A 25,967-nucleotide genomic window follows, 5' to 3' on the forward strand; every position below is an offset into this window, starting at 1 on the left:
AAAGATATTTATAAAGGTCTTTATTATACAGCCTATGGGTTTAACTCCAAGTAGTCACTCTGCCCAGCCAATCACTGGCCTCCATTCCAGCGGATGTCTCGCAGTGACAGACTGAGCGCCGTCCAATCAGATGTTTCGCATCGGATTTAGGGCGGGGTCTGGAGGCGGAGGTGGGATTTTAGCTAGCGTCCATCTTCAGCTACATCACAGTGAGCGAGCTTGTCGAAAAGAAAACACAATTTGGAAGTAAAGAAGACTTTCTGGAATTAGTTCTGGCTCTATTTGAAAAAAAGACAAACGAAAGCCCATACCCTAGGTAAATGTCGTGCACAAGTATAAATCTAGATGGTCGGCTTGACCCAGTTTCCCTTTTTCCTAAATGTGGCTAGCAGGCTAAGCTAAGCTGCTAGCTAGCCAGACAGCTAGCCACATTAGCGAGCAGGTTAACGATTTCAACGGATTCTGTCTTATTATGTCTTTCACCACGAAAAAAACACCATATAAGAGCTGGGCCGGACCCCAGACTGATGATGCATGAATATGAAAATGCTCCGTGGCTCGTTTTGTAATCGAGCTAAGCTACTGGCTAGCATTAACGTTAGCTCAGTATCGTTAGCATGCTAGCTGGCTAATTTTAGCTGACAACCGTGTCAGTCAGATCGGTAACATCAGCGACACGGTTCACGGTTATAGAGCCGCAGACAGGCGGTTGGTTCACGGTGATAACGCAACAGACAGGCGGTGGTTCGGAGGTTCTGGTGTGGGGTGTTTGGATGTTGAAGCTGCGGTAGTTGTTAATGCTAACCGAGCAGCTGGATGCAGCTAACGTCACTTTCATTCTGTCCTGTCTGAGCAGGTGTTCATGCACGTTTTGTCTCCTTCACGCAGCTAACTCGGTGACAGACGGAATGTGGACATTGTCGTAGTCAGAGCCATGGCTGACAAGAGAAAACTTCAAGGTAAGAGAGTCGGTGGAGCTTCAGGGTCCATCAGGTGCTCAGCATCGTAGACAGACTGACTCCATCCAGCAGAGTTAGCATCAGAATGAAAACACACACTGCATGGAAACGGTCCTGTTTTCTGGTTGGAAAAGACGTAAAAGTCATGCATGTAGTCACCGAATACTCAGTTCAAGCTATGAACTGTTGAATATTTGCTGTGTTCTTCTTTCCTGATTTAAACTCACCCGACGTAAATTCTGCAGCTTTTCATAAAGTTTAGGAAACCAGGTTAAAATCTACTGAACAACAATACAGATGTAGCACACATATGTCCTTTTATGAGTTAGAGCAAAGGTTTTGCACCTTATTCCTATTGTTCTGTATGGGAAAAGACAGAAAAGTCATCCAAATACACAGCTTAAAATACGAACTGTTAAATACTTGCTCTGTTCTTTCCTGATTTAAACTCACCCATTGTTTATTTCTGCAGCTTTTCTTAAAGTTATAGAAACTGGGTATAAATCTACTGAACAACAATACAGACATAGCCGGCAGATGTTTTTCTTTTGTGACTTAGAGCAAAAGTTTCACACTTTAGTTCTAATATTCTGGTCGGAAAAGACGTAAAAGTCGTTCATGTAGTCAGTAGATACTCAGTTCAAGCTACGAACTGTTGACTATTTCCTGTGTTCTTCTTTTTGATTTAAACTCACCCATTACGCACTTTTGCAGCTTTTCAAAAAGTTTAAGAAGCCAGGTTAAAATCTACTGAACAACAATACAGATGTAGCAGGCAGACGTTCTTTTATGAGTTAGAACAAAAGTTTTGCACCTTATTTCTAATATTCTGGTTGGAAAAGACTCAAATATCACTCATGTAGTCACCAGATACTCAGTTGAAGCTGTGGACTGTTTGCTGTTCTTCTTTCCTGATTTAAGTTTACCTGTTGTGTATTTCTGCAGCTTTTCACAAAGTTTAATAAACCAGGTTTTAGTCTACTGAATAACAATACAGATGTAGCAGATAAATGTTCTTTATTTCTGAGTTAGAGCAAAAATTTTACACCTTATTTCTCACATTGCGATTGGAAAAGGCATGAAAATCGTTGTGGTCAGCAGATGCTCAGTTGAAGCTGTGGACTGTTTGCTGTGTTCTTATTTCTGCATCTTTTTATAAAGTTGGAGAAACTTAAACTTCAAACACAGCTGACAATTCACATTCAGAAAACTTTTTGTCCCTGGGGTGCAATGTGAAAAGGCCTGTAGAGCAGGCAGAGCAACGGAATTTACAGATAAATATATAAATACAATATATGTACAAATGTAGAGCGAGTAATATAAGAATAAAAATCAAATGAAAAGAAATAAAAAAATAAAAACACAGCTTACTAATGACCTGGTGCAATTACAAATGAACTGTGTAGGAACAATGTGACAGTGGGGTCGATACAGATTGTTAATATCAGAAGGAACGGTCTTTATTTCTGAGTTACAGCAAAAGTTTTACACCTGATTTCTGTTATTCTGGTTGGAAAAGATGTAAAAGTCGTCCAAATACACAACTCAAACTACGAACTGTTGACTATTTGTATTTGTGTACTATTTGTATTCTTTCCTGATTTAAACTCACACATTGTATAGTTTTGCAGCTTTTCATAAAGTTTATAAAACTGGGTTAATATCTAGTGGAAAAAAGAAACACAAAGCAACAAAAACATGAGATGAACACAAAAACGAGACAAAATATTTAGGGCTGCAACAACGAATCGATAAAATCTATAATAATCGATTATTAAAAGCGTTGGCAATGAATTGCATTATCGATTCGTTGTGTTGCGCGATTCATGCGTCACTCGTCATGTTGCAGAGCCGTTTACTCCACCTGCAGAGCAGAGCAGGTATTTTCAAAGGGAAGTAAATTCAACAAATGAAACATGACCAGCACGGAGAAAACAGTTTGACGGAAGTCCTCAAAAGTGTGGGAGCATTTCACGCTTCACAAAACAAAGACATGCTGCGTGTCCACTACATGCGAATGCACGCATCTGAAAATCACACTGATGACAGACGGTCAGGAGCGGGACACTACGTGGTCACGTGACCGCGCTTTCAGCTTGACAGTCCGGTAGAAGAGTCTGATAAACACAGCGGCTCGACCGCAAACTTTCTCTATTATTTTGAAAACACTTCAGGGAAAAGTATTTCTAAAGCATTTGAGACGACAAATAATCTGTGCAGCAGCTGAACCTGTCCTGGTTTTAGTTCACCGACGGCGAGTTTAGATGTTTAAGGACAGCAGAAGAGTCTACTTTATAAAAATGAGCTGCAGGTAAACACAGCGGATCACAGCTGGAAACGCACCAACCGGCCACATGCGATGTGTCGCATCTAGTGGACACGCTCCTTAAGTCACTGCATTATCCTACATTTGTTCCGTTTTAAAGTGAGGAAACGTAACATCAGTCTCTCTGGTAGCTTGTCTGATGCTAGGGTTAGCTTATTAACTGATTAATGACAGAGATGGGGCGTGTGTGACTGTGAGAGATGCTTTTTATTTCACTTTAATCAGCTAAAGCATGGTTTGAATATGTATTACAAATAAACTTAACTTCCACACTATGGTGGTAATAATTTAAAGATTAAGCCTCAAGTTTTAATTTTCTGACAAAGTCTGAGTGAAGACACTGGTCTGTGTTGGAGTGAGGCAGGATGAACTACATTAACAGGCTTTTTGATAGAAAGACATCATGTCCACCACAGAAAGCAGCTGTTTGACTGAGAGCATCCTCAGCATGACCGTCACTGACATGAGGCCTCTGATGGTTGAGGACAAAGGCTTCACTATAATGATCTTATTTGTTCTGTCATTCCAAATCTTCTATTTCTGAAGAAAGAGGCGGAAATTAAAAATGTTTTTTGTATCCGTTTCATCCATTAATCGAAAAAAGATAATCGGCCGATTAATCGATTATTAAAATAATCGTTAGTTGCAGCCCTAAAAATATTACAAAAATGACAAAAACAGGACACAAAATGACAAAAAATTAGATAAATGACACAAAACAAAAAAGAGACAAAAAATTAGAAAAAGCTACAAAACAAAAATGGACAAATGACAAAAATTAGACAAAAATTGACAAAACGAGAAACAAAACAGCAAAAAAAAAAAAATAGGCAAACAACACAAGTGAGACAAAACCCACAAAGCAACACAAAACAACAAATAAAGCAAAACACAAAGTGAGAAAAATAAGACAAGTGAGACAAAAAGGAAACACAAAAACGACAACTCAGACAAAAACAAGACAAAATATGACAAAAACGAGACGCAAAATTACCAAAAATGAGACAAACGACACGAAACAAAACAAGAGACAAAAAATTTGACAAAAAAGTCACAAAGCAACAAAGAAATGGACAAAAACAATAAACTAAACCACAAAAACATGAGTGACATCATCATTCCGCTGCAGAGGTGTCTGATCAGTGACATCATCATTCCGCTGCAGAGGTGTCTGATCAGTGACATCATCATTCCGCTGCAGAGGTGTCTGATCAGTGACATCATCATTCCGCTGCAGACGCTGCATGTTGGAACTAAAACTCCTGATTCCTCGTTTTAGCAGCAGATAGAAGATGAAACGCTGCCTTCATGTGTTTTCTTCTTGTGAAAAAGCTTCTGAGTGGATTTCTGTGACGTTGGACGGTTTGATTTCTCTGCAGGTGAGATCGACAGATGTTTGAAAAAAGTAGCCGAAGGTGTAGAACAGTTTGAAGACATCTGGCAGAAGGTGAGAGAACTTCATCATCATCATCATCATCATCACGAGCCAAAGACGTCCAGAATAGATTTATCTCTGGATGTCAGATCGTATGATTTCACCTCATTTTAGACACATTTTAGGAATTGTAGATATGCTTTAGTCATTTTGGACTCCTTTTTTTTAGTGGTTTTGTTTACTTGAGCTTTTCTGAAAATTCTAAAATTTGTCTAAATTGTGTCTAAAATGAGTTGAAATCCGTCCAAAAGGATGGTCAGAAATGAATCCAAAATGAAATAAAATTGGACAAAATGACCCCAATGAGGCTAATTCTGGATAAAGTTTGGTCCCTTTGGACGGATTTCACCTCATTTCAGACACATTTTAGGAATTTTGGAGAAGTTTTGGTCCTTTGGGTCATTCAGAAAAATGTTTTTGACAACATTTCTGTCATTTTGAGTCATTTTGAGAACTTTGCACTCATTGAGGACACAATCTGACTTTATTTTGGACACAACTGAGTCATTTTAGACTTTTTTTTCTGTCATTTTGGATCAATTTTGGATAAACTTGAGTCATTTTGGACGAATTTCACCTCATTTAAGACACAATTTAGACAAATTTTAAGTATTTCAGAAAAGTTCAAGTAAACAAACTACAATTCTGGGTCTTTCTGGACTGTTTTTAATGCATTTTGGACAAGTTTTAGTCATTCAGGACGGAGTTCACCTCATTTTAGACACAAATTTTAGAGAAGTTCTGGTCATTTTGGACTATTTTTAGGTAACTGTTGACCAGATATATGTAATTGCAGACACATTTGAGTCATGTTAGACTTTCTTATGTCTTTTTGGATCAATTTTCAGTTTGGACAGATTTAACCTCATGTAAGACACAATTTAGACAAATTTAAAGAATTTTGGAAAAGTTCACGTAAACAAAACTGCTAAAAAAATGCCCAAAATGATCCAAATCTCATCAAAAAAAAAAAAAAAACGTTTCTAAAATGACTAATCTTATCTGAAATGTGTCAAAAATTAGGTGAAATCTGTCCCAAAATGACTAAAACTTGTCCTTAATGCTTTAAAAATTGTCCAGAATGACCCAGATTAGTCCAAAATGTCATTTTAGACTCATTTTAGATTAATTTTAAGAACATTTCAGACATTAAGGACACAATTTGACTTTATTTTGGACACAACTGAGTCATTTTAGACTTTTTCCTGTCATTTTGGATCAATTTTAGATAAACTTGGGTCATTGTAGACGGATTTCACATCATTTCAGAAAGAATTTAGACCCATTTTATGAATTTCAGAGAAGTTCTGGTCATTTTGGACTATTGTTGTTGGGTAACTGTTGAGCAGATTTCTGTCATTGTGGACACATTTAGAGTCTAGTTTTGTGTATTTGTGCAGCTGGAAGCAGAGACTCTTTGGGTTGTGTTTGTTTGTTGTTGTGTTCCAATAACTGATGCTTCTCCTTTTCAGCTCCATAATGCAGCAAATGCAAACCAGAAGGAAAAATATGAGGCTGACCTCAAGAAAGAGATTAAAAAGCTGCAGGTGAGAGGTCTGACAGACGGAGTGTTGGCGTGTTGGCGTGTTCTCATGTTCTCATGTTTTACCGTCTTTCTGTTCCCAGCGGTTGAGAGATCAGATAAAACATGGGTCGCCTCCAACGAGATCAAAGACAAACGGCAGCTAGTGGAGAACCGCAAACTCATAGAAACGGTACGACGCTTTATTTTAAAAGATCACAGCGTTCTTTTGTCATTTTGTCTTGTTTTTGTCATTTTGTGTCATTTTGTCATGTTTTTGTCATTTTTTTTGCCATTTTCTCTCGTTTTTCTGTCTCGTTTTTGTCATTTTCTGTCTCGTTATTGTCATTTTGTCTCCTGTTTTTGTCATTTTCTGTCTTTTTTGTGTCATTTTGTCACGTTTTTGTCTTTTTTTTGCCATTTTCTGTCTCGTTTTTGTCATGTTGTCTCCTGTTTTTGTCATTCTCTGTCTCGTTTTTGTCATTTTCTCTTTTTTGTGTCATTTTGTCATGTTTTTGTCATTTTTTTTGCCATTTTCTCTCGTTTTTCTGTCTCGTTTTTGTCATTTTCTGTCTCGTTTTTGTCATGTTGTCTCCTGTTTTTGTCATTTTCTGTCTTGTTTTTGTCATTCTCTGTCTCGTTTTTGTCATTTTCTGTCTTTTTTGTGTCATTTTGTCATGTTTTTGTCATTTTCTCTCGTTTTTCTGTCTCGTTTTTGTCATTTTCTATCTCGTTATTGTCATTTTGTCTCCTGTTTTTGTCATTTTCTGTCTTTTTTGTGTCATTTTGTCACGTTTTTGTCATTTTTTTGCCATTTTCTGTCTCGTTTTTGTCATGTTGTCTCCTGTTTTTGTCATTTTCTGTCTCGTTTTTGTCATTTTCTGTCTTTTTGTGTCATTTTGTCATGTTTTTGTCATTTTTTTGCCATTTTCTCTCGTTTTTCTGTCTCGTTTTTGTCATTTTCTGTCTCGTTTTGTCATGTTGTCTCCTGTTTTTGTCATTTTCTGTCTTGTTTTTGTCATTCTCTGTCTCGTTTTTGTCATTTTCTGTCTTTTTGTGTCATTTTGTCATGTTTTTGTCATTTTTTTGCCATTTTCTGTCTCGTTTTTCTGTCTCGTTTTTGTCATTTTCTGTCTTGTTTTTGTCATTTTGTCTCGTTTTTGTCATTTTGTCTCGTTTTTGTCATTTTGTGTCTCATACCTGTAATATCTTGTCTTGTTTTTGTTGTTTTGTCTTTTTTTGTCTGACTTTTGTCCTTCATCTCATGTTTTTGTCGTTTTGCATTTCTTTTTTGTCTCGCTTGTGTTTGTCTTATTTCTATCATTTCATGTGTCACTTAGTCGTCGTTTTGTGTGTCGTTTTTTGTCTCGCTTGTGTTATTTGTCTGCCGTTGTTTATAAAGCAAAGCTAAAGGACAGTCTCACCTGGAAAGTCACAACACCGTGTGATGTTTGCTCTCCTCAGCAAATGGAGCGGTTCAAGGTGGTGGAACGAGAAACAAAAACAAAAGCGTACTCTAAAGAAGGCCTGGGCCTCGCTCAGAAAGTGGATCCAGCTCAGAGGGAGAAGGAGGAAACGGGACAGTGGCTAACGGTAAAACACCCGCTGATATCTGCAACCGTTCACCTGCTTCTGCTTTGACTGCTGCAGACTACAAGCAAAGAAAAACACTCAGAGATCAGTCCTCCTCCAAGGCTGCTGCTCATCCCCCACATGTCAGAAATGCAGTGTTTGTTTATTAGCACCATAGAATGTGTCCATTTAATATGGGGCTGCAACTAATGACGCGGGGACTAGTCGTCTGAGCACGATACGTCATCAAAAGCAGAAGTGAGCGCGCTGTGCAACAGAAATCAGCGTCTGATACTGATCAGTTGATGCTCCAGAGCCAGAATACTCAGTTTGAGCTGATCAGATGAAGCTTCATTAGAACTGATCTGCAGAGGTTCAGTGTTTACCCTCTGTGTGTATCTGTCTTGGATTTAATAAATATTAACAGTCAGTTTGAAGCCATTTAGCCGTATGCCTGCTACAAACACGCTACAAACACGCTACATGGTCACATGACGGCTTTCAGCTCCACAGTCTGGTAGAACGTCGGACCAACACGGCGTTTTTATTTCAAAACGCTTCGGTGAAAAATGTTTCTGAAAGCATTAGAGGTGAGAAATAGTCTGCTGAGTGTGTCCTGTTAGCCTCAGATGTGTGCAGATGTGTTGGATCACAGCTGGAAACAACAGAAGCAGCCTCAGCTCATTTACATGAAGCAGACCTGACTTCTGCTGAAGCGTGTGGAGGTCCCACTTTCAGAAACACTTCTCTCTGAACTGATTTCAAAATAAAAGTTCATCTGATGCGTCTACCGACCTGTTGAGCTCAAAGCTGTCATGTGACCTCTAGCGCCCACTAGTGACCGCCCACCATGCGGCAGTTTTCAGACACAGACCTTCACAGTTAATATTTATGTTCAGGATGGGATTTTTCCTGATTTTCTGACCTTATTCTTCCCTCAGGCTGTCTTTGGGAACAGACGATCAGCCCCAAACTATTTTGACTTTTATTCAACCAGCAAGCTTTTTTTGGATTGGAAATGACACAGTTGTCTCCCAACAGATTATAATTCAATTCAATTCAATTCAATTCAGTTTTATTTTTATAGCGTCAATTACAGTCACATTGTCTCAAGACGCTTTACAGAACCCAAATGCCTGACCCCCAGAGCAGCCCAAAGGCGACAGTGGCAGGAAAACACCCTTTGAACAGGGAAGAAACCTCGAGCAGAACCCGGCTCTATATAGGGGGGACCCATCTGCCTGCTGGCCGGGGGGGTTGAGAAGGACAGAAGAGGGCAAGGGGGAGGGATGGGAGAAGAGGGAGGGGTGGGAAAGCAAGGAAAACACAACACACATTTGGATACATGTATGACAGGATATGTGACACAGACAAAGTATAAGCTAACATTGAAAACTGACTCATAGTTTACTCTGATGATGTACGGCTCTGACATTAAACATACTCCATATATAGCTAGCAGTAACATTCAAACAGTATGTAAGTTAGCATAACAGTATAGTGAAGGCGATGCAGAGTTGACTGGTGGAAAAAGGGAGTTGGAAGCAGAGGGCTGGAGGAAGGTCAGCAGCAGCATCCCACAGTGGACATGATGGAGACTGGACCAGCTGGTGGAACATCAACCACAGATTGACACTGTAGAAGAGCCATCATTGTGGAAAACTAATTTCTCAGCTTTTATTTACATTTAAACAAAAAGTGTCCTGTCTGCTTTAGAGTGATGCTGCTAACAGGCAGATGGACGATGTTTTTCTCTCTGCAGAACACGATAGACACTCTAAACATGCAGGTGGATCAGTTTGAGAGCGAAGTGGAATCTCTTTCTGTTCAGACGAGGAAGAAGAAGGGCGACAAGGAGGTGAGTCCGTTAGTTTCACAGTAAGAAAAGCACCCGGTGGAAAGTTTGTTCTGATAATAAATGCCTCGTTTGTTTCCCGTTGTGTAGAAGCAGGATCGTATCGACGAGCTGAAGCGGCTCATCGAGAGGCACAGATTCCACATCCGCATGTTGGAGACCATCTTACGGATGCTGGACAACGACTCTGTGCCGGTGGACGCCATCCAGAAGATCAAGGACGACGTGGAATACTACATCGACTCCTCCCAGGACCCCGACTTTGAGGAGAACGAGTTCCTGTACGACGACCTGGACCTGGAGGACATCCGTGAGTAGAAGAAGAGAAGCACGAGCACGGCGCCGTCCAGGTGGAACATCTCATCTTCTTCTTCTTCTCTTGCAGCTGCAGCGCTGGTCGCCACGTCTCCGTCGGGTCAGGGCAACGTGGAAGACGAGATGTACCTCCACTCCAGCAGCACTCCCACCTCCACCACCTCCTCCTCCCCCATCCCTCCATCCCCGGCCACCTGCACCGCTGTAAGTCCTCATCGGAACAGAAGCTCGCTTTGAAACCTGCACTAACGTTCAAAGGTTTGGGCTCCACCAGGCAGCTTTCACCGACTGCTCAACATCATCATCATCAGTTAGCCTTTTAGCTAACACAGTGTAGCATTAAACCAGGGGTGTCCAACATGAGGCCCGTGGTCCAAAAGTGGTCCTCCAGAGGGTCCAATCCGGCCCTCAAAGTGTAAAAATTACAGAGAAGACATTAACTGCAGATTGTAAATTAATAAAACTATAAATTTAAAATCATTTCTAGACCGTGACAAGTTGTTTGGATCAGAAAGTAAAATGTTAGATTGTTCTGTTGTTGTTTTGTGTCTCATTTTTGTAATATTTTGTTGTTTTGTGTCTTGTTTTTGTCGTTTTTTCTTGTTTTGTCTCATTTTCTCATTTTTGTAATATTTTGTCGTTTTGTTTCTCGCTTTTGTCATTTTTTTGTCTAATTTTTGTTCATCCATTTTTTTGGCTTTCTAACTTCTTTGTCTAGTTTTTTCTCGTTTTTTATTCTTTCTCATGTTTTGTCATTTTTTTCTTGCTTTTGTCATTTTGTGTCTCATTTTAGTCATTTTTTTCTAACACAGTGTAGCATTAGAACACAGGAAATGTTCCTCTGTACCCCTATGGAGATATTCCATTTGAAATCAGCCGTTTACAGCTAGAACAGTCATTTACCACATTAACTTTGTCTACACTGGATTTATCACTCATTTAGTGTGGTCTTTACTGCTTTTCTTTCTAAATTAACAGTGAGCCCAGACTTTTGAACAGTAGTGTACGTTGTGACACATTTGTGCAGCTCTTTGCTTTGAGTTGCTCTTCTGTTAGCCCCGCTGTGTTCATAATAATCCACCGGCTAGTTTGCTGAATCAACGTGTGAAAAGTGGATTGTCACATCAAGGTATCTCCTCCTGTAGGAGAACTCAGAGGACGATAAGAAAAGGGGACGGTCGACAGACAGTGAAGTTAGTCAGGTGAGAGATGAACAGTTTAGAGCAGCCGTCTTCACCCTGGTCCTGGAGAGAGACGCTGGCTGGAGTTTCCTCTGTGGGACCACGGCTGGAGACTTCTGGTTTAGTTTGTGTCATCTTTGCTCCTCGTACACTCTGCACTTTGTTTCACCGGTTTCTCTCTGCTGTTGGTTTTCAGTCTCCTGTGAAGAACGGCACCCCCTCCCTGCTGTCCTCCTTCTCCTCCTCCACCACCTCTGGCTCCTCCTCGTCCTCCTCCCTGGTGTCCATGGCCAGCGTGGTGGGGGGGATCCCGGTGGTGCCGACCAGCAGCAGCCTGATAGGAAGCTTCAGCAGCGCCGTGCAGCAGCATCAGCACCCAGCGGCCCAGCAGCAGCCGCCCCAGCCGCCCAGCCAGCAGCAGCAGCCGACTCCAACCAAACCCTCTGCCCCCTCCAACACCCCCAGCCCCCCCAGCAACCCCCTGCTGCCGGCCTCCACCGCCCCCTCCCTCCCCACTCCCAGCACTCCCAGCTCGTCGGCTCCCAGCTCCCAGTCCCAGCCCACGCCGGGCCTCAGCTCGGCCTCCAGCCTGGGCCTGGGTCTGGGCCTGGGGCTGGGGCTGAGCAAAGGCGGCCTGACGGGGACCAGCAGCGCCGCCCAGATGCCGGGTCTGGGCCTGGGGGGCCACCCCGCTCCTCTGAACACGATGGCGGGGCTCATTTCGGGCTCCACGCCGGCTCCCTACGCTCAGGCGGCAGCGTCTGGAGGTCTGGGTCTGAGCAGCAGCACCCAGTCCAGCATCTCAGCAGAGAGCAGCTCCTCCATCCCCACCTCCGGCTCCAGTGGAGTCACCACCAACGGGGCGGGGGCCGGCCTGGGCCTGCTGGGCTCCAGCCCGGCCCACGGCTCTCTGAGCAGCAGCATCCTGGGTCTGGTTCCAGGGCAGACCGTCGGCTCCGGTTCCTCCCAGGTTCCTCCCAGCTCTGTCAGCTCCACGCCCGGGGTGGTGGGCATGATGGGGGGCAGCGGGGGGACCGTGGTGGGAGGAGTCAGCGCTGCTCCGGCCCGACCGCCCAGCGGACTGAAGCAGAACGGAAGCACAAGTAGGTCCACGTCTTCTTCTGCTCCTCATCTGTTCATTACGGGTCCACTGGTGCTGCTCGTTTAGAAACTGACATTAAACGTTTCTATTAGCAGCAGATAAGCTGTCAGACAGAAATAATCGCATCAACCCTCCTGTTCTCCTCACTGACAGGCACCCAAAAATGTTGTTTCCTTGTCCGAAAAAAAATCCAAAAATTCAGCGAAAAATTCCCCAAATTTATGAACATTTGCAAAACCTTCAGGAAGAAAATTCTAATAATTCCTTAAAAGTTTCCCTTAAAAATTTGTAAAGAATAAATTCCTCTGAATTTGGCAACAAAATTCTTGGCAGTATTTTATGAAAAAAATGAGTAAAAATATTCCAAAAAAATCCTAAAAATATCTAAAGTGATTCCAGATGCAGTGCCTTGTGAAAGTATTCGGCCTCCTTGAACTTTTCAACCTTTCGCCACATTTCAGGCTTCAAACATAAAGATATAAAATTTTAATTTTTTGTCAAGTGGGACACAATCGTGAAGTGGAACGAAATTTATTGGACATTTTAAACTTTTTTAACAAATAAAAACCTGAAAAGTGGGGCGTGCAATATTATTCACTGGGTTTGTAAAAAAGTTTAGTTTTTTAATTGCAGGAGTTTTAAGATGTAGATTTACCATCAAATAGCAGAAAATCTGCTTTTTTTAGTTATGCATACATGATTAACAGTGAATGCCCATTTTTTAAATTATAAACTTACCAAAAAAACAAACAAAAATAATATTCATAATTAATGTTTTTGGACCTTTTTATTTATATTTGTCCTTTTTATCCATCTATACCTGGTATATAGGAAACATTCAGAATTTTAGGTGAAAAAACTTCAACTTTCTTGGTTAAAGTTAGACGTCTGCACAGTAAGCAGTCAGTTAGCTTAGCATTAGCCAGGGATCACAAAAATCCACAGATCTGCATCCTAACCCACCCAAGACAGAGAAATGCTGCTTTCAACTCAGAAAAAAACGGAATGATATTCATACTTCATGTTTTTCAGACATTTTTGTTTAAATTTGTCCTTTTTATCATCTATACCTGGTATATAGGAATATTTCAAAATTTTCAGTGAAAAAACTTCAACTTTCTTGGTAAAAATTAGATCTCTTCACAACGTACAGCCAGTTAGCTTAGCCTGATTGACGTCATTACGATCATATTTCACATTTTTCTGACATTTTTATGATTATTTGTCTTTTTTATGAATCTGTAGCTAATATATCAGAATATTTTGAAATTTTAGGTGAAAAAAATGTAAATTTTCTTGGTAAAAGTTAAACCTCTGACAGTAAATATGCACCTACAGCCGGTTAGCTTAGCTTAGCATTAGCCAGTCATGCTAACCTGCCCAAAGCATAGAGAAACGATGGTTTTGACTCAGAAAAAAAGCAAAATAATATTCATATTTAATTGTGTTGCTGTAGCAGGTAGAACTGAGAACATTTTATTGATGGTTGATAAAAACAACAGTAAGGATAATCAGTGATGCTAACCCGTTGTTCCCTCCTGTTTCCTGTCTGTTTGCCTCCCGTCCTGCCTCACCTGTCCCCAGGTTACAGCGCCGTCGTGGCAGAGAGCTCCACAGAATCTGCTCTAAGCACACCGAGCCAGTCTCAGAGCAGCCAGCCCTCGTCCCTCAGCTCCTCCACCAGCCAGCCGTAAGTCTCCCCTCCTCCCTCGTCTGTCCTCTGGCTCTGCTGCTGCTCGTTCCTCACCTCGTCTCTGTCCTCCTCCCTGCTGCAGGATGGACAATGGTCCCAGTTTAATCAGCTCCATCACGCTGCCTCCCAGCTCTCCGTCCCCGTCCTTCTCAGACAGCACACCGGGCGGAGGGAGTCTCCTCAACGGGCCCCACTCCTACACTCAGGCCTCCGAGGGCCTCAAGGTGAGCCGGGGGGTGGAGCCCAGGTCAGCAGGGTCAGGTTACAGGGGAGGAGCCCAGGTCAGCAGGGTCAGGTTACAGGGGGAGGAGCCCAGGTCAGCAGGGTCAGGTTACAGGGGGAGGAGCCCAGGTCAGCAGGGTCAGGTTACAGGGGAGGAGCCCAGGTCAGCAGGGTCAGGTTACAGGGGGAGGAGCCCAGGTCAGCAGGGTCAGGTTACAGGGGGAGGAGCCCAGGTCAGCAGGGTCAGGTTACAGGGGGAGGAGCCCAGGTCAGCAGGGTCAGGTTACAGGGGGAGGAGCCCAGGTCAGCAGGGTCAGGTTACAGGGGAGGAGCCCAGGTCAGGTTACAGGGGGAGGAGCCCAGGTCAGCAGGGTCAGGTTACAGGGGGAGGAGCCCAGGTCAGCAGGGTCAGGTTACAGGGGGTGGAGCCCAGGTCAGCAGGGTCAGGTTACAGGGGTGGAGCCCAGGTCAGCAGGGTCAGGTTACAGAGGAGGAGCCCAGGTCAGCAGGGTCAGGTTACAGGGGGAGGAGCCCAGGTCAGCAGGGTCAGGTTACAGGGGGTGGAGCCCAGGTCAGCAGGGTCAGGTTACAGGGGTGGAGCCCAGGTCAGCAGGGTCAGGTTACAGAGGAGGAGCCCAGGTCAGCAGGGTCAGGTTACAGGGGGAGGAGCCCAGGTCAGCAGGGTCAGGTTACAGGGGAGGAGCCCAGGTCAGGTTACAGGGGGAGGAGCCCAGGTCAGCAGGGTCAGGTTACAGGGGGAGGAGCCCAGGTCAGCAGGGTCAGGTTACAGGGGGTGGAGCCCAGGTCAGCAGGGTCAGGTTACAGGGGTGGAGCCCAGGTCAGCAGGGTCAGGTTACAGAGGAGGAGCCCAGGTCAGCAGGGTCAGGTTACAGGGGGAGGAGCCCAGGTCAGCAGGGTCAGGTTACAGGGGGAGGAGCCCAGGTCAGCAGGGTCAGGTTACAGGGGGAGGAGCCCAGGTCAGCAGGGTCAGGTTACAGGGGGAGGAGCCCAGGTCAGCAGGGTCAGGTTACAGGGGAGGAGCCCAGGTCAGCAGGGTCAGGTTACAGGGGGAGGAGCCCAGGTCAGCAGGGTCAGGTTACAGGGGGAGGAGCCCAGGTCAGCAGGGTCAGGTTACAGGGGGAGGAGCCCAGGTCAGCAGGGTCAGGTTACAGGGGGAGGAGCCCAGGTCAGCAGGGTCAGGTTACAGGGGGAGGAGCCCAGGTCAGCAGGGTCAGGTTACAGGGGAGGAGCCCAGGTCAGCAGGGTCAGGTTACAGGGGGAGGAGCCCAGGTCAGCAGGGTCAGGTTACAGGGGGAGGAGCCCAGGTCAGCAGGGTCAGGTTACAGGGGGAGGACTCACTGCAATGGCTCATGTACGGACAGTATTCTCATTTTCTGACCAAGATCTGCCACCAGGATTTACTCTGAGACTAATCCAAGTACTATTTGGAACAAAAACCCTTCTGAAAATCAAGAACAGTGCAGACTGCAGTGAAATTAATGTAATGTGTGCAGCATTTATCTGTGCCAAAGCTGCAGCTGCAGGCTGCTAACATGAGACATTAAATAGAAGTAGATATAGTAACAGTGAAAATGCAAAATGTGATTAAACAGCATTAGCAGATAATCACAAATCACCTCTCTGATTCCCCCTGCATCATGAACTAACATTATGCACTGAAAAACCTAAATTTAGTGGAATTATCGACTTGTTTAACTTCATGTAAATGCAGAGGTTTTGTGAATTTTCCCTGTTTTCACTGTATTAAAATCAACAATAAATTATCTTATTTTGCAGGCATTTGCTGTTATTTACAAGAAAATGTATGTACATAAAAAAGAAACGTAGCCGAGTGTTTTATAAAGCTATTACATGCACAAGCGAGACAAAAAGGAAGCACAAAGCAGCAAAAAGGAAACACAAAAGGACAAAAATGAAAAGCAAAACGACAAAAATCTGACAAAAAGAGACAAAAAAGTTACAGTGCAACAAAAAAATGGACAAACGACACAAAAACGAGACAAAAGGACAAAAACCGAGCAGCTTCCTTTTCCAGTTTTCTTGTACTCTGGTTCTTTGGTCCAGGCTTCTCTCTGGGCTTCGTCTGACCTCGTTAACCTCTCTGCGTTTCCTCGTTAACCCTCCAGGCTCCGGAGCCTCTCAGTTCTCTGAAGGCGATGGCAGAAAGAGCAGCTCTGGGATCAGGTCTGGATGGAGAGATTCCCAACCTGCATCTAACAGACAGAGGTGAGACTTCTGCTTTGACACCAATGTGGACGTCACGTGTAGACAGCGTCACTTTAATGTCAGGAAGTTTGAACACGTCAAGAGTTTTAGTAGGAAAATGTTGTAGGAGGATAAAAACATCGACAAAAGCAGATCAGACCCAGAAAAATGTCTCTGTGGTTGTTTTGTCTCTTTGTGGTTGTTTTGTCTCTTTGTGGTTGTTTTGTGTCTCTTTGTGTTTTTGTGTTTTTCTGTGGTCGTTTTGTGTGTCTTTGTGTTTGTTTTGTGTGTCTTTGTGGCTGTTTTGCCTCTCTTTGTGCTTTTTTCTGTCTCTTTGTGGTTCTTTTCCATCTCTTTTCAGTCATTTTTGTCTCTTTGTGGTTGTTTTGTGTCTCTTTGTGTTTTTGTGTTTTTCTGTGGTCGTTTTGTGTGTCTTTGTGTTTGTTTTGTGTCTCTTTGTGGCTGTTTTGCCTCTCTTTGTGCTTTTTTCTGTCTCTTTGTGGTTCTTTTCCATCTCTTTTCATTCATTTTTGTCTCTTTGTGTTTGTTTTGTGTGTCTTTGTGGCTGTTTTGCCTCTCTTTGTGGTTCTTTTCCATCTCTTTTCAGTCATTTTTGTCTCTTTGTGTTTGTTTTGTGTCTCTTTGTGTTTGTTTTGTGTGTCTTTGTGTTTGTTTTGTGTCTCTTTGTGGCTGTTTTGCCTCTCTTTGTGCTTTTTTCTGTCTCTTTGTGGTTCTTTTCCATCTCTTTTCATTCATTTTTTGTCTCTTTGTGTTTGTTTTGTGTGTCTTTGTGTTTGTTTTGTGTGTCTTTGTGGCTGTTTTGCCTCTCTTTGTGCTTTTTTCTGTCTCTTTGTGGTTCTTTTCCATCTCTTTTCAGTCGTGTTGTGTCTTTTTTTCCACCCGTCATTGCTACATTGTCAGTGGAGGAAATAAAGACGTCTCTCTCAGTAGAAGTTGTGTGGTGTTGTGTAACTCTCTGTTGTCCTGCAGACATCTTCTCCAGTTCCTCGGCGGCTCCTGGCACTCCCGCTGCCCCTCAGCCGTCCGTGTCGGAGGTCAGCATCCCCCCGTCGCTGGGAGTGTGTCCTCTGGGCCCGACCCCGCTGCCCAAAGACCAGCTGTACCAGCAGGCCATGCAGGAGTCGGCCTGGACCCACATGCCTCACCCCTCTGACTCCGAGAGGATCAGGTGAGGAGACGTGCTGCTGCTGGGTGGGTTAGGGTTAGCGGACATTTTAGCATGACTGAAGTACACACTTAGTAAACGGTGTACCGATACAGCTGTTTTCTCTTTTTGTTGTTCCAATAAGAGACAGAAAAAAATGTTCCAAAATGTATTGATTTGTGTATTAAAATTGTTCCACTTGAAATTTCTTGCGATTGAAAGTGTGTTGCAGAGATGACGATCGATACATGAACCTGCAGTCTGTTTTTAGAAAGCTGTGTACTGTACTGGTTATGCTAACGACAAATGGAATGGTCAGAATAATTATCAAAACATGGTCAGTCGTTAGGAGAATAAACCGGAACCGGATAAACCTCACATTAAAAAAAAAAAAAAGGGAAGGCAGACCTGCCAACCTGTACACATTTTGTGTAGCAGGTACACAATCTGACATCAAAATACGCTGGTACGCTCCGCCTCATTAAACTACTCTAAAAGCTGCAGACATCTGTGAGTGCTGTTAGAAATGTGGACGTGCATACATGATGCAGCAGTGTAGTGGTGCAATTTCAACCAGTCATCATAGAGTAGCGGAGAATAACGAGTCTGCAGAACCCTTGTTGGTCCGCTCTCTTCTGTCCTCTGCCTCTCTCCGCCTCTCTCCCCGTTCCCTGTGCCCCCACCCGCAGCAGCTGGTGGGTAAAATGGTAAAATGGTGTGTGTGTGTGTGTGCGCGTGCGTGTTTGCGCATGTGTGTGTGTGAGATTAAGTGGTACTCAAAATATTTCGCCAAGGTTGGCAGGTCTGGGAAGGTACCGGGTTAGAGTTAGGAAAAGGGTTAGGGTTAGCTCGAGACCTTTATTCAGCGTGTTTGGAAACCATGATCAGTTCACAATCTGATTCTGATGACATCCCAAGTGTTTTTTATCGCCAACGCAAAACGACCACAAGACAGAAAATGACAAAAACGAGACCCAAAACCACGGAAACGAGACACAAAATGTCAAAAATGAGACACAAAACGACAAAATGATAAGAAACGAGGCACTAATTTTGAAAAAACATGTCCCAATGCAACCACAAAGAAAAACACTGACAGAACAGGATATAAATGAAACACAAAATACCCAAAACAAGACACAAAACGAGAAAAATGAGATGCAAAATGGCGAAAAGGAAACAAAAAATAGAAAATTGGTCACAAAATAGGGGCTGCACAGTGGGTCAGTGGTTAGTGCTGTCGCCTCACAGCTACAAGATACAAGCGAGGAAATGGTCTACAACACAAGCACTACACACCTGTTGTGTTAAACAGCTGATTGAGGACGTCACTCTTTATTCTGAAAGGAAACTGTAGAACCTGTGACCTGTTTTCAGAGGAACCACAGAGGACCTGGGCTGGTTAGAGCATTTTTTCTAACTGTCTGTGTTTCCGTCCTGAAGGCAATACCTGATGAGGAACCCATGTCCCACTCTGCCCTTCCACCATCAGATACCACCACACCACTCAGACTCCATCGAGTTCTACCAGAGGCTGTCCACAGAAACTCTGTTCTTCATCTTCTACTATCTGGAGGTAAGCATGAGGAGAACACGTGAACAAAAACTGAACGACAAACACGAGATCTGAACGACAAACACGAGACACAAAAGACAAAAGCGAGACACAAAACGACAAAAAAGAGACACAAAAGACAAAAGCGAGACACAAAACGACAAACACGAGACACAAAACGACAAACACGAGACACAAAAGACAAAAACGAGACACAAAAGACAAAAACGAGACACAAAATGACAAAAACGAGACACAAAACGACAAACACGAGATGTACGACAAAAACGAGACACAAAAGACAAAAACGAGACACAAAACGACAAAAACGAGGCGTACAATGACAAAAACGAGACAGAAAATGACAAAAACGAGACAGAAAACAACAAAAACGAGACACAAAATAACAAACCCGTGAACATGACGGAGCCTTTATTTGTAAAGTCGTGCATGCAGATAAGGCTCGGACTGCAGAAATGAAGCGTTGAATGACTGATGTCAGCCGGTCTGTTGTCCAGGATGTATGAGATCTTAATGGCATCTCTGAACTCTGTCCAGGGCACCAAGGCTCAGTATCTGTCTGCCAAGGCTCTGAAGAAGCAGTCGTGGAGGTTCCACACCAAGTACATGATGTGGTTCCAGAGACACGAGGAGCCCAAGACCATCACTGATGAGTTTGAACAGGTACAGCTTCACCTCACTGAGACTCAGGGCTTCCACCAGGCTTTGTGACGAATAATGCAGCTGGGTTTGATTAAGAGGATGCTGATTTAACCCTTTAAGCGCCAAAGTCGCAATATTGCGACAAGCAACATTGCTTAACATAACAAGCCATAGCTTCAAATATATTTTGCCTCGTGCAGTTACTTCTTTATACCAGGAGATGGCGGACATCTGGAACTTCAATCTGAGCATCAGTTGTGGGCGTGTTTTCATTCAAAGTTTTGGAGTTTACAGAGTTTGAAAACCGAGGAGACGAGACTCGCCGTCGGAGCGTATCAGAGCGCAAGACGGCACATTTTAGAGTGAGAAAACTCACCGTACCGAGAGGTCTGCTCAACACTGACAAAGTACTTTGTCAAGTAATGGCTTACTCATATTCTGAAGAGGAATATTCACCCTCTGATGAAGATGTTCAGTCGTCCACTGAGACAGAAAGTGCCGCTGCGTCTGTGCGTAACGGCAGCGGGTCGGTGCGCCATGACAGTCCACGAGCAGCACATAGTGGAGCCGATGCTTTGCTTCGGGGGGGCAGGAAGGGACGTGGTGGGGGTAGCTGGAGTGGTCAGAACACCGCTAATGATGAGGGGGATAGCGGGGGTTGGAAAAAAACACGGAAATAGCAGCAGACACGGGAGAAAATGCACTGATAATAACGATGGAGGCTGCAGTGGCGTTCAGGGACCCGTCGTAAATGACGATGATGATGGCTGGGTTTGATTGACAGATGAGGAAGAGTTTCAGAAGTGGATCAGACATTTTGATGAGCCTGTTGGGTATCGTTGAGAGAGGGATCTGACCAATTCTGAGCCAAACAATGACATTTTGATCGTTAAACATCAATGAAGTTCTGTAATCCATATGTCCACCGTCTGGTGATGTCATAATATGCAAATTAGATGAGTGAATTTACTCCCATCATAAACTTTGGGTCATACTGATGATTTTTCTTATTTACAGTTTGCCTTTATCTCTAACCATTTTCAAGTTACAACCTTTAGAAAAAGTGACATCAAAACTGAATATTTTATTGAAAAAAAACTGGCGCGTAAATGGTCTGTATTTATATAGCACTTTACTATACCTGCAAGGGACCCAGTTCACCCATTCACACACATTCACACACTGATGGCGGAAGCTGCCATGCAAGGTGCTAACCACGACCCATCAGGAGCAGTTAGGGGTTAGGTGTCTGCTCAGGGACACCTCAACATGAACACGACGGGCCGAGGATCGAACCTTCAGGTTACAAGACGGCCACTCTACCCACTGACCATGCTGCCCCATAAGGGTTGACCTTTACAAGGCCATGTTGTTTTATATATATATTTGCATGTACAGCCATGTTTCTGGAGAATTACATATACTAAAACCACCTAATCCATAAAAATATCGATCAAGTCTTGCGAGGTCTCAATGTTGTAGACGTTCGTCATTGAATTTCAGCCGTGTTATTACAGTACACGCCCGATAAAAGCTTGGTAATTGCGGCTTTGTTATAACGGCTGATACGGCTTTATCGTTTGAAATAAGCACATTTGGGGCCAGTGTTTATATCTTACCATTGGTCGACTTAAACATACAGGTGTGTGCGTATTTTATGTTAATTAGTGACCATAAACAAGTCACACGTGTTGAGCCGAGAATGTTTGGTTTCAGCTGTGTACGAGTAAGCGGGAACAAGTGTACTCAGTCCTGGCTTTTTAAGGGTTAAAGGAGTAATAGTATGTCGTCCACAATATGACAAAAACGTCATAGTTTAGTATGTCGTCCACAATGTGACCAAAAAGAGACCACCAGACGGTGGGAGGCGTGGTCGGTTTGACAGATTCTAACAGATCTGTCAAACCAGCCACGTGATAAAAAGGACACTGTCAGCAAACATCAGATGACGCTCTGAAGAAGACAGCAGAAGCTGTAGAAACATGTCAGCAAAGGTAATACAACTCTTCCTGAATTGTCCGTTTAAATAAGCAACGCTATCGGGATAATAATTAAATCAGTTAACAGCTGTTAACGGTTGCAGGTCCAGGTGGTTCACTAGTTTGTGACTGTCGTTAAGTCTTCAGACGTCTCAGTTTGAAATGAAGTCAGTGTTTGGTTTCTCTTCATCTCCTCCTCTTCTGCTCCTCCAGGGCACTTACATCTACTTCGACTATGAGAAATGGGGCCAGAGGAAGAAGGAGGGCTTCACCTTCGAGTACCGGTACCTGGAAGACCGAGACCTGCAGTGACGGAGGGACGCAAAGGACGGAGAGACAAAACGTGCTGCTGTTGACATTCCGAGACTGAACTCCAAACTGTGGATAGAGATTGTGATGTGTAGTAGAAACCCTCTCCTGAAGCGGAGACCGGTGTCTGTATAGGCTGCATCTCGACGCGAAGCCCTCGCCGCTCGTGTCGCGCTTTGCTTTTGACGTTGAAAAATCGCCCCGTGGGTTCGGTCAAACGCCGGGCGCTGCACCAGCCGGGAGGCTTCCCGCCGGAGATCTGCGTTTGTGCCTGTCTGTGTGCACACTCAGTATGTGGCATTAGGAAAGCCTACCCCATGCATGTTTTGTTTTCTTTTTCCGTTTAGTCATGATTCTCTGTACCACCGACCCGACACGAGCCCGGAAGCCTTCCACACAAACAACCTGCCCCTCCTGTATTTACTGTAATCTGGTGGTTTAGAACCGGGACGGACGTTTAGGAACGGCTTCTTTTAAGACCCTACGATGCCTGTTTGAACACGGTCACTATTAGAGGTATAGTGAGCAGATATCAATAGTTTTATTGATATTGTCTTGGTCGATTAAAACGCTGATTGAGAGTGACCACAGGGCCTCTCCCTGTGACGGGGAAAGAGTCCTTATTGGACAAGGATTAAATTGCTATGCAATTGAACTGGTCTCTGACTCCCTCTCTTTACAAATGAAATGTTTTTGAGTTGACCTGTCAGAAATGCATTATTATGGCGCCTTCATGTTTGTGACAAATTAATAAACTTGTAAAATAAACCTTTAAGAGAAAAAGCAAACCGTTAGAGCTGAATGATGTTTGATTCTGTCAGCAGAAAGGCCACGCTGAGCGTAGTGAATGTACACCTCTAAACACACAGGTAGCATCAGATCATCTGCTCCGGTCCACCTTTAGTTCAGCTTATCTTCTGTTATTCATCCTCAGCACCCCCGCTCAAACCCTCCGCCTTGTATTTAAGTGAAACCCTATACAGTGAATGTGCACTGACCAAACTGTTTACATGTAGAGTTAAACCAGAAGCCCTGAAGCTCCAGCGGTGGGTTTGAGCGGTGGTGGAGCAGGAAGCGTCTCGTTCATGTGTGACCCTGGAGATAAACGGAGCGTTCAAAGTGAAAAAAATGGAAAATGCAGCAAAGTTCTGAGAAATTTGCCTTTTATAGATTCTATTTTTTGGGCTTTCGAGGTTTTCAGAAAGGGAAGGTCAGTTGAGAAATTGCTAAAATGTGAATTTCAAGACGTATTTACAATTTTTTCTCATCACAGTTCTGCATGGGAGATGTCATAAACGGGGTTATAACAGGATTGTAAAATTTCAATAAATACTTTTAAGAAATTACACTTCAGCGTGTGGTCTACAGTGCTGTCATTCACACACGGAATTAACTCATTCTAGAATACGTTTAGTAAATTAAAGGTTTTAATTTTACAGATTAGATCAGATGATGGGGGGCTGCACAGTGGGCCCAGTGGTTAGCACTGTCGCCTTTCAACAAGAAGATCCCCGGTTCAAATCCCGGCCTGGGATCTTTCTGCATGGAGTCTGCATGTTCTCCCTGTGCATGCGTGGGTTTTCTCCGGGTACTCCGGCTTCCTCCCACAGTCCAAAAACATGCTGAGGTTAATTGGTTACTCTAAATTGTCCGTAGGTGTGAATGTGAGTGTGATTGTGTGTCTGTATATGTAGCCCTGTGACAGACTGGTGACCTGTCCAGGGTGTCCCCTGCCTTCACCAGAGTCAGCTGGGATAGACTCCAGCACCCCCCATGACCCTAGTGAGGATAAAGCGATGTATAGAGAATGGATGGATGGAGATCAGATGATGGCCAACTGGGGCCCAAACGATTGGCTCAAAAAACATGAAAGTTGAGTATGTCATCAATTCAATTTTATTTATATAGCGCGAATTACACTTAATTTGTCTCAAGACACTTTACAGAAACCTCATGCCTGACCCACAGAGCAGCCCAAAGGCCACAGTTGCAGGAAAAACACCCTTTTAACAGGAAAAAATCCTTGAGCAGAACCCTGAGGAAGAGAGGTAGAGGAGGAGAAATACAACTGAGTTTCATCAGCATAAAAATGGAAATTAATGCAGTGCTTTCTAATAATATTGCCTCAAGGAAGCATGTATAATGTGAACAGTAGTGGTCCTAAGACTGAACCCTGAGGGACTCCATGATTAACATTTCACAGTTTAGTATGTCGTCCGAAATGTGACCAAAAACGCCTTAGGGTTAGGGTTAGTTAAGGTCATGGCCATCCCTACTCGACCAGAGGCAAGCCCAAGCCAGCACCAGCCACCCACACCCAACGGTACCACAGTCAGTCATCCCGCCAAGCGCAGACAGCCAGCGCCAACCCAAGGGGCCTCCAGAAGCCAGGACGGGTCCCAACGCAGTTAAGTAGGCATCCTATGGTAAGTGTTTTTAGTAGCCATATGTTTGTTATGGTTATATAAGTTCAGACTATTTGGTAACCTCTGTATTAGTTAATCTACTATATATATATATATATATATATACATATATATACATACACACACACACTGCAGAAATAAAAAAAAATGCATAAAATGCTAATATATGATATTAAACAACGATACAAAAAATATGCACAGGTCTTTGGAAAAAAATTCAAATAAAATGCCCAAAATATTCAATAAATAAAATAAAATAAAAAATGGAATAATATAAAAACACATCAAATGTCTTTTAAAAAAATAATTGCTGCGTATATGACTATAAATGAATAAATAAATGTTTTGAAAAAAATGCAAATTGAGATTGGGTACAGATGAGACCATGGTATCCCACGATGTCACCTCCCTGTTCACATGTGTTCCCATAATGGAGGCGGTGGAAACAGTAGGGCTGGACCTGAATATCCCGAATATTCGTTCGCTACGGCGGTATCCGGTTGGACGTTACCGTGCGGAATGAATATTCGGCGTTACTGTCTTCCCTCCGCCTTCGGTCCACATCAGCTCATATCAGCTCATCCCATAGTGTGATCACATAAACATACACACATGTCTATGTGATCACCCTCAGCGACAGAACAAACCTCAACCCAGACCAGATTTGCCAACTTTTGGACCTCTGCCTGAACACCACCTATTTCCAGTACAGAGGGAGTTTCTATAGGCAGAAACATGGATGTGCCATGGGCTCACCAGTGTCTCCTTTTGTGGCCAATCTATACATGGAAGAAGTGGAACACAGTTCCCTGACCTCGTTCAACGGAGAAACACCGAGCCACTGGTTCCGATACGTGGACGACACATGGGTCAAGATCAGAATTCATGAGGTGCAAACTTTCACTGAACACATCAACTCTGTGGACAGCAACATCAAGTTCACCAGAGAGGATGTACAGGACAACATTTTGCCCTTTTTGGATTGTGGGGTCCGCACAGAAGAGGACAGAAGTCTGAGTGTTGGGGTGTACAGGAAACCAACAAACACGGACCAGTACCTGCTTTTTGATTCTCACCATCCACTGGAGCACAAGCTGGGAGTCATCAGGACCCTGCAACACAGGGCTGACAAGTTACCCACAAGCAGCCAAGGCCAGGAAAAAGAACACAAACACCTGAAAGGGGCACTGAAAACTTGTGGATGCCCTGACTGGACCTTTGTGAAGGCTGAAGCAACACCAACCACCACCAGAACTGAAAAGCTTCTTGGATGAGAGGGACTTGAAGTCCAATCCATTGGTGGACTGATTTAAACAACTTTGGTTCCTTCATAGATTTCTTAAAGGTTTTCAGGAAATATGACAGAATCTGCTGGATCATAAATACACAAACACAACAAAAATGAGACAGAGAACCACGTAATGGGAAATGTGGGTAACGTACTAACTTCACAGGTCAGACT

General features: G+C 43.7%; 1 protein-coding gene and 1 long non-coding RNA gene across 2 annotated transcripts; both read left to right on the forward strand.

The window, feature by feature from the left end:
- The first annotated feature begins 156 nt into the window (after window positions 1–156).
- cnot3a (CCR4-NOT transcription complex, subunit 3a) lies at window positions 157–23,425 on the forward strand. The gene is given in 19 exon segments (XM_051957359.1): window positions 157–316; window positions 889–959; window positions 4,665–4,732; window positions 6,193–6,267; window positions 6,347–6,359; window positions 6,362–6,435; window positions 7,707–7,835; window positions 9,577–9,672; window positions 9,760–9,979; window positions 10,055–10,188; window positions 11,130–11,186; window positions 11,362–12,268; window positions 13,852–13,957; window positions 14,043–14,184; window positions 16,330–16,429; window positions 17,399–17,597; window positions 19,017–19,149; window positions 19,687–19,812; window positions 21,984–23,425. Coding segments are annotated over 18 exon segments (2,703 nt in total). The 5' UTR covers window positions 157–316; window positions 889–934; the 3' UTR covers window positions 22,083–23,425.
- LOC127536578 (uncharacterized) lies at window positions 14,223–15,536 on the forward strand. The gene is made up of 3 exons (XR_007945637.1): window positions 14,223–14,485; window positions 15,055–15,194; window positions 15,438–15,536. It is a non-coding gene; the product is annotated as an uncharacterized LOC127536578 (long non-coding RNA).
- Window positions 23,426–25,967: the final 2,542 nt, after the last annotated feature.

Source organism: Acanthochromis polyacanthus, chromosome 12 (assembly GCF_021347895.1).
Source record: "Acanthochromis polyacanthus isolate Apoly-LR-REF ecotype Palm Island chromosome 12, KAUST_Apoly_ChrSc, whole genome shotgun sequence".
NCBI lineage: Eukaryota > Metazoa > Chordata > Actinopteri > Pomacentridae > Acanthochromis > Acanthochromis polyacanthus.